Source organism: Acanthaster planci, linkage group LG11 (assembly GCF_054643075.1).
Source record: "Acanthaster planci isolate LZ-2023a linkage group LG11, COTS_SCS, whole genome shotgun sequence".
Lineage (NCBI taxonomy): Eukaryota > Metazoa > Echinodermata > Asteroidea > Valvatida > Acanthasteridae > Acanthaster > Acanthaster planci.
In genome coordinates, this window is record NC_141787.1 from 16,785,936 (window position 1) to 16,798,085 (window position 12,150).

A 12,150-nucleotide genomic window follows, 5' to 3' on the forward strand; every position below is an offset into this window, starting at 1 on the left:
GTTCTGTAACATGAGGCACATGATCGACTAGCGCAAGTTGGTGATGGCTCTTACGAGTATTTTTCTACTATTAAAAACCATAGATCGGCAGCCATTTTGTAATCAGATAAGGCACAAAAGCACTTAGATATAGGTAACCCAATTAAAGACGACTCAAACCTCGTTCTGGTTCAAATTTAACGGTCAGGGAGTATATAAGATACAAAATGGCGTCATGCGTTGATTACATTGTATTAAGGACAGTGAAAAACGTACACTCATCATTCAAAACGATTCATTGGGTTGACATTTAGGCGACATTGCTTTTCCAAATTTATCAAACTTTTCCCTGAGTGCTTGAGCAATCATTAAAACGATAAAGATGTGTTTTAAGGCCTAGAATTGATTTATTATAATCTTAAGCTAAGGTCGTCCCTCATTACAGACATAAGAATGCACCAATTTTGAGAGCGACCGAGGAAACAAATTATCAAGCAGTAGTCATTTCAAGGTAGAAAACTGAAAAAAAAAATCAACAGTTACAAAACCCTGTGTTGTTCCTGTCAACTGTACATTCCGAATTGAGTTATGAATGGCTGATTAGTTGGGAAATGTACGCTTTTTGCAGTGAGTACGTCTGGGGAGGTAGCGAGCATAGATGGCGACGTGGCGTGACTAAGGTCTATTATCTGGAGACAGAGAGAAATTTCCTGAGAGGGGTTCACTGACAGGGTGTCTTCAGCAACACATCTTACGCCGCAGGGACAGCTCATGCATTAAATGGTGCATAGTCCAGAAATATACATGTTGCCACGCAGCCTGGCATTTCGGCCGGTAGAAAGCAGGAAAAGACGAACCTTGCATGTCTAAACATGATTGAAACACTTCACCATGATTGGAGTGAGTACCAAATATCCAGCCGGTGGTACAGGGGTGCGGTATCGCGCCCACCCTGGGGTTATTTTCATCAACTCGTCCCATGATCATCAAATCTATACCCGCTAGGCCCTTCAGTTACATTCAACGGCATATTCTGCTTGCCTCGTCGGTCTACTCCCCCCCCCTGCGGTGACGTACAAGAGAGCAAGCTAAATTGCAAAAGCCTTCTTGGACTTAGAGGCCCTGTAGAAGGGAGGTGTTTTTCTTGTTTCTTTAGGAAGAAATTAGGAGGTGTGTGCTCAAGGAGTCTTTAGCTCGAAGTCTGCATCTATAGTTAGGTTATCTGTCCATGAGCTGCGCTTTACAGCCGATACCCACGGGTGCCGCGTTTATGCACGCATCCTCTGACATTTTTACATGCCAGAATCAACCACGACATTAGATCTGAAACAAACACACTGTATGAAGTGCAAATTGAAAAGAAATTCATTTCTTGTATTTGAAGATACCCCGAACTTATGGTGATAAAATCGATGGTAATTTGGATTTTGAAGACTATTACAATAAACAAAAATTGTGGACATTTTGAAGTTTACAAAAAGAATTGCTATTGCAAAAAGACTTGTGCATTCCAAGTCAAGTGCTAGAGCAATGCCTGTAAAGAAACTCAGTCATTCGAGAAAAAAATAAGCGAAGTTAATTCAAATTAATTGAAACTACTTTATCACTGCGACGTGCCCCTGGTCATGCGCGTCGAAAAGATTCAATTTACCGTTTCGATGTTCTCCTGAATTACACTCCGCGAATGGAAGAGAAAAAAAAAACCAAAAAGCTTTGGAAGAAAAGGCCGTGAAGGCCGTGAAAAGAACGAGTGAAGAGCGGCAGAAACCATCCCGAAGCAACGACACCAAACACTCCGTAGTGTGACGCCAAACGTCTTTAGAGAAGGCCAAATTGCGACAGCTTGATAAACCTTATGCACATCGTGGAATAACAAGATTTGGAACACACGGCTTGTAGCAACAATTAACACTGCAGGATTAAATTGCGCGATTCAAAGCATGACTGCCGTCCACAAATTAAACACCATAGCGAACACTTTGATTAAATGTCTGAATTGGATATTCTTTCGCTATGGCAAAAACGACAACGAATTTTGATTAGTTTGGCTGCAGACTCCTTTCGCTGTTCTTTTTTTCCTGGAGAAATGTTGCAAGGGCGTTAGTTAACTGGAGAAATGTTGCAAGGACGTTAGTTAACTGGAGAAATGTTGCAAGGACGTTAGTTAACTGGAGAAATGTTGCAAGGACGTTAGTTAACTGGAGAAATGTTGCAAGGGCGTTAGTTAAGTGGAGAAATGTTGCAAGGGCGTTAGTTAACTGGAGAAATGTTGCAAGGGCGTTAGTTAACTGGAGAAATGTTGCAAGGACGTTAGTTAACTGGAGAAATGTTGCAAGGGCGTTAGTTAACTGGAGAAATGTTGCAAGGGCGTTAGTTAACTGGAGAAATGTTGCAAGGGCGTTAGTTAACTGGAGAAATGTTGCAAGGGCGTTAGTTAACTGGAGAAATGTTGCAAGGGCGTTAGTTAACTGGAGAAATGTTGCAAGGGCGTTAGTTAACTGGAGAAATGTTGCAAGGGCGTTAGTTAACTGGAGAAATGTTGCAAGGACGTTAGTTAACTGGAGAAATGTTGCAAGGGCGTTAGTTAACTGGAGAAATGTTGCAAGGACGTTAGTTAACTGGAGAAATGTTGCAAGGGCGTTAGTTAACTGGAGAAATGTTGCAAGGGCGTTAGTTAACTGGAGAAATGTTGCAAGGGCGTTAGTTAACTGGAGAAATGTTGCAAGGGCGTTAGTTAACTGGAGAAATGTTGCAAGGACGTTAGTTAACTGGAGAAATGTTGCAAGGGCGTTAGTTAACTGGAGAAATGTTGCAAGGACGTTAGTTAACTGGAGAAATGTTGCAAGGACGTTGATTAACACATATTCGCTCTTGCCATCCACTTCTTAATGTCAGCACCATTTTGAATTTTATTTCCAATTTGTAATTTAAAAAGGTAAGCGAATGAATACGTTGAACAAAATCTGACTAAAACAGTGCGAGCAGTGTAATTCAAATGTCAGATTCAGCAATTATTCAATACTTAAACATTAGCCTAATTATATAATATATCTCGCTTTCATTTACTGCGTGAACTTGTAGTGTACTGTCCTGGAACATTGCCTATGGAGGCTGAAGTAACCCCTCCCCGCGTGGAAGACTGACTATATATGATTCGTAGTTACATGGTCTCGATATGAATGAAAGCTATGTAGTGTCTAGTCTTCTTGTTCGTACAAATAAACAAAATGTCATTACCAATTCCTTGCAACACTGAGATCGACCGACAGGAATTTCGTTATCTCCTCACATCTGCTGCCAATGAAGAACAAACATTGCGTGCCTTTCTAAGATGCATCGCCTAAGGTATCAATGCCCGAAATAAAAACAAGAGCGTCGAACTTCTGCATACTCGCCCTTTGTACCCATTCTTCATTCAGAATACTGGTACGCCATGGCTTGTATCGGCGGGGATATAATTTTTGCACTGCCTTGGGTTAAATGGAGCTGAGTAGTCCTGTGTAGCTAAACATCCTCTGGATGTGATAATTTTATAGGGAACGAAATCATACAAAGATAATACCTTAATGTCAACATGTGTGGCACGGGTTAACTCGACGCCATATTGTTTTAAATCCAAACACATACAGAGAGTATAATACACAGCTAAACACTACAGGTGACATGACTCAGATTCGACTATATGCAAAGATGGACAATATTGGTCCATTTGTTTTCAGGTATATCTCTACTTATTCACAGTGAACACTGCTTAGAAACCTGCTAGGCGCCCAAAACTTCATTGTTTATCACGTGATTCTAATTAGCTCTGATACTGAAACATGGGATTTTTAAGGTTCGTGTGATAGGATCTTGGACTCTGAACTCTATTTTTTTCAGAAATTAAAGCTTCAGCTTTTTTAATGATTGATCTGTTCGATCAAATGTGAAACATAATGCATAATGCGGCTGAACTGAAGACGAGAAACTCCCAAATTGGTATAGAGACCTTAATTAGAGACTAACAATGAGCCAGAAGTTCATTAGTAAGTACAATATGGAATCGCATGCACACGAGCGCCATTCCAGGCTAAGATCGATTGGAAAGCGTTCTAAGCCGGGAATCTCTTCGATCTCCGTGGCATGTTGTTTTGACATTACGTACCATCGTTTAGTTAGCTTGGGTTCAATCAGTCATTCTCCAAATGTACCTAAACTGTGGTCATTAACGTTATGCGTGTGACAGTGAATCAACATTGAAACTTCACACGTTAGTTCTCAGTCAGCAAGTAAACCAAAGGACAATGGTGAAAGCGGTCGTGGCAGAGAGTATCATATTACTTATAACTTGTTAGGAAAAGAACCTTAGAAACCAAGTAGGCCTACATGTATAGAGTTGAATGGAAAACCTGTGATCACAAAACCGGTAAAATGAAATGAAATTTACTGAGAATAAAAACTACTCAATCAAAATCATAATTTAAAAGCATTTCTTTTCATCCATGTCATATCATGGAGACAGACAAATGCAATTTTCATTTCAAGTCTGCATCATGCATTGCCTGACTGTAATAGGTACATTATAGCAATATTTTCATTCACGGGATCACATTATTATGCCAGAATACTGCCCGAGGTATAGATTAAACCTCCTGAGCCAAACCGTGCGGAAAACGTGTGGGGAAACGTGAAAACTGACGCACGTAGATGCTGCACCATAGACATATGATTTTAATATTGTTAAAATGAAGCAGGTGTATGCCCAAGGCAAGAAAGTACAAAGGGTATTGAAAACCATAATGAACATCACCTGGAGGTATGGATGTTAAACATTCGACAACAGTAAATATAAAACAATTTACATAGGCCTATTTGTAATACAGTACCCATCGCCAACAAAGATCTTAACGAAAACTGGTAGCTTGATTCAAGTAGAAACCGTCGCGTGATCAATGTTGGTGTTAAGTTACTTGCTGTTTGCCATGCAAATCAGATTCGTTCAAGCTTGTAGTTAGCATTGCCAAACTTATCAGATTGCTAAAATTACAATTTTGAAAGCCACAAATTCAGTTCTCAGAACTGAGTTGATCTAAACAATCTTTCTCATTGTTAAATGTGATTTCTCTTATTGCCAACGAAAGAAATAAATTATCCAAACTTCAATGAAAAGGAACAAAATGGAAGAAAATCACAATCATAATCGAATGAAAAGCGTATAGTTGCAGATGTCAGCATACGAAACCGGATAGATTTCACATCCAACGAATCTTTCATTTTTGTCAAAATCTTATCCCCTTTTTCTTATTAATGCTAAACTATTCAGGTTAGCTTTTATCCAGTGACTTTGAACAGAATGAATATTTCACAGAATTTATAGACTTGTTAGTAACTCATTTAGTTGTTAATCGGTGGAAAGATTTCTCGCTCGGTTGGCAGTATATGACTAGAATGACATTAAATTATCAAAGAACCGAACCACACGAGGTGAATAAACTTGAGAACGGTCACTAACCTAGAGATGTGCATAGCCTACATGCTATACCCTTTTTCCTCCTGCAAATCGTGTCTTTGATCAATAATTCCTTTCTCTGAGTATGCGCATTTTCATTTGGCGAGCGAAACACGTAGCCGCCTACACTGACGACTCACTAAAGGCAACTTCTACCAATTTATGAAATTCACTGCGCACTAAGAGATATATTGGGGGGGATCTGATGAAAGCATGTTGACAATTACACAGGTACAATCTTTGAGGAGTTCCATGGGTGGAAGATGGCAGATTGTTGTCTGGAAAAGGCCAATATTTGAAATGATATTGAATCAAATTATCCCTATCATTATCAAAACATCTTTTGTGCAGACCGCATACGAATAATTTGTAACCATTAACAACACTCGCAATTTCTTCCCATGAACAGGACGAGCTTTGAAACCAATAGAACCTCCAAGTCCACCTGTAGTTACTTATATAAAAAGATATTTTCCATAAAAATAGTAATGAATATCGAACATTTAATGGGCATCCTGAATTCCATGGGAGTCGACAAGGCTAAGAGAGGGCATAACTACAAGCGTCAATATCCCCATACAAATCAAAATTTCTAATGATGATAAAAGCAATGTCAGAGTAAAATCCCAGATGCATGCATTATTTGCACAATATTCAATAAAAGATGGGGGAACCTTCTTTCAGTTTCATTACGACTCGAAAAGGAAATCATTGAAACTCCTTCGACTATTTAATTAGCATTGATCAGATAGCGTGTATTGAAGACAGAATTGACGGAGGCTTCTGCATGTTTGCCAGAAGAAAGATCGATTATCATCGTTCACGTTTATTTCGTTAGTTTCCCCATGTACACTTTTACATTTACTTTTCTTTTCTACTCATGGAAATTATTTGCTTTGAATGTAACATTAGGAGCTATGTGTCTCAGGAGAATGAAACGATCTTATTCTGAGTTTATCGGAGCAAGCAAGGAAGACATCAGAAAACAAAGTATATATTCATCTTTTTCCTTTGAGAAATTGTCTGGAATATTTTGAATTAAAACGCACGCCACACTCTTAATTACGATCGCTAGCTTTTGCTGAAAGTGTACAAAGTTTAATTTAGATCTTGGTTAAACAAGAAAAATATTAGGTGCTTAACAATAAAGCCTTTGCTATCAACCACGAGAATGAGAAACGAAGCATTTTTCAATATAAATTGCCACCCAATGTAAAACGCAGTACATTTCATTTCTCATACGATATTTAACAAACTGATACAAGAAGTGCGTAAACCGCGTTTAATACAGAAATGGAAAAACTGAGTCCCCGAGTATTTCAGTTTGCAAACCATCGTAGTGAATATTATAAATCCGTGATTGTTTGAATAAAATGAATGTTTTCAAATTATTCAAAACATTTTCAAACCAATTTTTTTTCTAATTCTACCAGTCACATTTTTGTTAGGTAATTCCAGCGTTATGTTGATTTTTTTTTCACATGTGTACTAGATGGTATTCTCCCCAGGTTGTTAATTAAACGATGATGTTCATGTCTTCTCTCAGTTCATCCGAAACTTTTTATGACCAGTTTGTCTTTTTTTTTCAACAGGAGACAGTCGTGATGCATGGGACGCTTCCTAACACCCGCTTGGAATGCGTGGCGAGCGACCCCTGTCAAGATAGCCGTGAGGCATCCTGACATTACCGCCCCATCAGGTGAATTCCTGTGTTCATTTGAATCGGTGAAGTGATGAAAATGTCGGGAAGACGTTGCAGAGAAAGAAAGGGGACACACGGTGAAACTACCTTGGGTAAGCTCCGCCATCCACAGGTGTAAAATCATCGTGGGTTGTAATCAAGGAGAAAAATACTATACTTTATGTAGTGAAATAATTACAAATAAAGATCTTTAAAATGATCTCTGCTGCCATGGAAATAAATGCTGTGAAAAAATGTGTATTTCCTCATAATTTTAGGGGAAGAAGGTAAAAGGGTACTTGTGTAAATTGGCGATATTTGATCAATTGTAGCGTAGGCTGTTGAGATCTGCCGCTACACATTGGGTTGTGTACACATCTTTGGATGGTCGTTGACAATGGAGCGGATTTGACCTTACGCTTTGATTTGGGATAAGTGCAAGATTTATCAAAATACTAAAAGCCATAATGACGAGTCCCAAGCGTGTGTTGAAATTCATAGCAGTTGGGAATGAACATGACAAACGCTCACATTGTCTTTGACTAAATGTCGCGCATTACAGTTTGTGTTTATCTGAGCGGCTATGAAGGTATTTCGTGTATTACTGTTGCTTGGTTGTTTGTGCAGAGAGAACAAATTTCGGTTAAGACCGGAATCTTAAGGCAATGGAATGAAAGAAATTATGGAAAGAAGCCATGCCCAGGCTTGTATCAATTCAGGTTATAAGGAAAAGGGAAGAAATCAGGTAAATAAAAAGAGAGCAAGGTAGATTAAGGTGTGGAAGTCAGTAAATAAAAACAAAAATTTCAAGCACAGCAAAAGAAATAAAAGATTGTATGGCACTGAAGGGAATTGACGTCCTAAGATGGCATTTGATGCTGCCTGTTGTTTGAGTTTAGGGGAACACATTTGACGACAAGTGTCGTCTCTCTTAGGGAGATTGGATGTTAAGTACAGGGTTTTCGGAGGGAGGTTTGGTGGAGGAAGACGGAGGATCCACGAATAGTTACTCACTGAGGTCGCCGGTCACGGATGTGACCCGTGATTCTTACAGCTTTCATCTTGGAGACGATTTAAAATCACTGAGAAACGAAGACAAGGTGGAAGAAGGGGAGAAGGTGCTCACAATGATTTATCTCAAAGAAGCAGGCACTCAAGCGCCATCTAAGCGCATCTAGGAGATGAAATGTGTATAATCCGAGCTCCAGCCAAGTTGAAAAGTTGAGTAGTTTGTTCTTTTCTCCGTTTTAATTCCAGCAGGGTAAGTTCAGCACAACACCGATGTGTGCTTGGCTCCATTAAAGACCGTAAGACCGCACTGTTTAATCCCGTGTCGAGTTCATGCGTATAAGGTAAGTCGTGGTTTATCTTGCCTGATTTTCTCACTTTGGGATAGTGAACGAGGCCCGCTCGTCAAGACGAAATGACAACTGTGCGAGTGAGAGACAAGCAGCCCGTCTCAATCTCCTGCAGTTAGTACTGGGGAGCGCATCTCTTCTACATACGCCCTCCTTAATGCAATGCGAATGAGAGATGATGCCGGCTAGCGAATCCACGCAGGCTGCTGATTGGGGAAGCACTGTCGATATGCACGCGGACAGCCGACGAATAAGGAAAGCCTTACCTCTCCATCGATGCATTTTATTAACTGCAGGTTTTTGACGGGTTGAGGAAACCTAGCGGGGAGGAAGGGGGGGCTAAAGACGAAAAGCAAGAGGTTGAGGAGGTAGAGTTGTTGGGCGAAGATGCCAAGACATTAGTATTCACGTCAGTAATGGGGGACTTGTAGAAGCTAAGGGCTGGGTGACTCACTCAGAGGGGACTGACAAATTTGCGAAGAGGGGCCGGCAGTTGAGGGTTAAATTGCACCACGCGACACCGTCGAGAATCAATGATGGACGGGTCTGGCATGACCGAATCCCCTGTGAAATGTTGGACATCATTTGGACGGACTATCAGACTCAAACAGAAGCAGGATTAGCTGGGGCTACGGTGCGCCACAATCACATCAATTACTCTGCCAGATTTAATTATCTGTCCCATGAATAGTGCGTACAGGTTTGCCAATTATCTCGGGGATGGTTAGAGCGATTACACTGATTACGAAGTGGTGCTTAAAGAAAGGTTAATAAGGCAATTCTCATCAGCAAGGAAATCAAGATGAATAATGAAAGGCGCTTGACAATACCAAACAAGATCTTCATAAAATATTACAATGATCGCGGAACAGCACCAAGTCTGTCTTTCTCGACAGACTATGAGCCCTCCTAATCAAACTTTACCGATGGATCCATTAATAGGATTCAGGAGTCAATTCAGTGGGAAATGTCAATGTATTCAACAACGGTTAGGCATTAAAATTCAACAGATTTGTGTGTACTTTCAGCTGATCCCTTAGATCTGTGACAGGAAATCAGAAATGCCGAATGGAGTGCAACTGGCATTTCATACGACCTTTTCGATGTGTTCACAATTGCATGATCCATACTTTTGAACATCAAATGGTCAATCTTTCCAGACATCTTAAAAACGTTTTGCACAGGGTGAGGGCTTGCCACGCTAGCTTTCTTTTTTCTGAATCGAGTCTCAAAATGTCATGCATCAGCCACTGAGGTAATCAAGACTATTTGTCTGAATTTACTTCATATTGCATTCCTGTCCAAGCCTACACGATTTAGTGAACACTAAATCTTTCATCAGTCCACTGCAGGAGCAACCTCGTTCCCATGGGTACGATCTTGCCGCACCGTGTTGGTTCCCGCTATGCCTTGCGCGATCTAATACAAATGACCATCGTTCAATCAGCACTATCATTTTGAGGTTTGTAGGAAAACCCTTTCAACTTTCACTCCGATCTGTTGCCAAGCATCAAAAATCAAACAACAGCATAGAGTTAAAGTTTAACATATAGCATAAAGTCAAACAGAGTCGATCCTGCATGAAATCTCCGACTTTTTGAAACAATCTTTCACAATCGCGAATTAGAAAGAAAAGGCGATTGGCTGAGGCAAAATTATCGACAAATTGTGCAATGAGTTCGACTTATCGCGCAAAGATCGGAAGACCCCGTCACATATGTATCGACCTATATCTCGCCCAACATAATGGTATACTTTGTATGACTTCTGTAACCTCTAAACTCTGGACCAGTGACTGGCGTTATGATTCACTTTTTGCCATATCTGCTTGTATCTCTCTCCATGGGTGATTTTTGCCATCACGTGAGAGTAAAGATGTTTCAAATGTTTGCAAAGAGTGTTTGTATGGTAGGAATGTGGTAGCACTGTAATGAATGAAAAAAGAAACACATCAGTTACTAAGTGGAACCCGAAATCTTGTCAACGATTTGACCCCACTGCTCAAGTCATCCTCAGGGAAGCTATGTGAATGTTTCTTAAAATGTTTGAGATTTTGTTGGTACTTACTCATACTCCCTTCGTCTTTTTTGTGCTTTGGTCAACTTTTCTCCTTCCGTTTGGTTTCTTTTCCACTGTTCCACCGCAATCAATGTATCCTTGGCGTTGACCTCTGCCCCATATCTCCTATCCATATAGATATCAGATATCCTCTCGCTGTCATCTCCTTCCAGGTCTGGCGGCCGACCATTTCGATTATTGTACTCCAGACTCTCGGACAGAGCGATAGAGGGCGTGCGTGAGCTGCCATGGCCAGAGGAGTCGACGTAACTGGCGGTGCTGCTGCGTCGTCGACTGCGGGGCACGTGTAACATGGCTGCCCTTGCACCCGCGGCTCCTGACACCGCTGAAAACGGCGAGAAAAAAGCGGGAAAATTTGGGTTAAATTCTCCAACTGGTTATTCTAGTCCCACTTTTGGTTATATGGCTGTCATGAGTGATGAAGTCACTGATTTGTGTGACCAGAATGTCAAAAAGAATCACAATTTCATGAATGAATCGACCCCCCCAGCCCGATTCAATACCAACAGCCCTCTCAACAAGCTTCTTGCTTGCTAAAATGGTTGCTATAGAATGTCGAGTTGGCATTCAGTGAGAATGGCGGCGACGATTTCAATTAAGGTGGTTACAAGACGCAATAACTTGATATCCAAAGCAGAATATTAAAAAAAAGTGTAAAAAAGCTTACCACTCACACGATTTGCTAGGGATATCATGGCCATTCATTTACAGTCACTAGGCTAGAAGTTCTCATAACGAGAATCGGATGTATATCTTTAACATTCAATGAGCATTATAGAATGAGGTACCAGAATTAAATTAATTAACTGTGAATTGTTTTCACATTAAATCTTTTTTATTATATTTAAATATTTAAACAGAAGACTTGATTCTATACATGGGAAACTCTGATCCACTAGTGCAATACACTATAAAGCGCGAATGTTTTCCCATGCAGTAAAAACGTAGACATACTGCAAAATGCTAATTTCCCACAGTACAACTTTGAGCACGTGCATTTTTGACGTCTTTCTTACTCGTTCACTTTCCCGCCTCAAATGACATTATTTTAAGACATCTTAACCCGGCATATATTACTATGCATCTTGGCCTTAAACTACACAGCGTGCATACAGCTCTGTCAACACCATTTTCTGCGTATTACCCCGGGCTACCGTGTCTGTCTACAACCATCGACGCCGTGGATTGTGGCATTGAGGCCCACGGAAGGCAACGACTCTACCCGGTCGAACGACTACACGGTACAATTTCGTGGCACAATATTTGTTATCTTTATATCAATTATGTCAGTTTATGGCGTAGGTACCCAAATAGCCTGTACCAAATCTGTATCGAACGATTTCGCCCACAGAAAATTAAATGCAAGTTGTGAAAATGAAACCCCGTGTGTGTCTTACCTCTTCGGTTTTGTTTGTTTTCATCGACGAATCGCGGATCATTCTATAAAGAAAAGCAAGTTGTGGGGTGCAGGAAGGGTTTTTGTGTGTATAAAGACGGGAGTATGATGCAATTATCCTGCAGGCCCTATCCCTCATTCTTAACCCTAACCCCCGAGGGGGTATGTA

At 40.5% G+C, this 12,150-nt stretch overlaps 1 protein-coding gene across 16 annotated transcripts in view; it reads right to left on the minus strand.

The window, feature by feature from the left end:
• Positions 1 to 12,150, minus strand: part of LOC110976375 (voltage-dependent calcium channel type A subunit alpha-1-like) — a 160,910-nt gene that overhangs the window by 122,694 nt on the left and 26,066 nt on the right. For 14 of the 16 annotated variants that reach the window (XM_087143281.1, XM_087143283.1, XM_087143282.1 and 11 more), the window contains exon 2: positions 10,574 to 10,910. In XM_087143281.1, coding sequence (XP_086999407.1) covers positions 10,574 to 10,910 — 337 coding nt within the window. Of the gene's footprint in view, positions 1 to 8,162; positions 8,720 to 10,573; positions 10,911 to 12,150 lie in introns of those variants that run through there. The other 2 variants (XM_087143293.1, XM_087143291.1) reach the window with 1 other exon arrangement.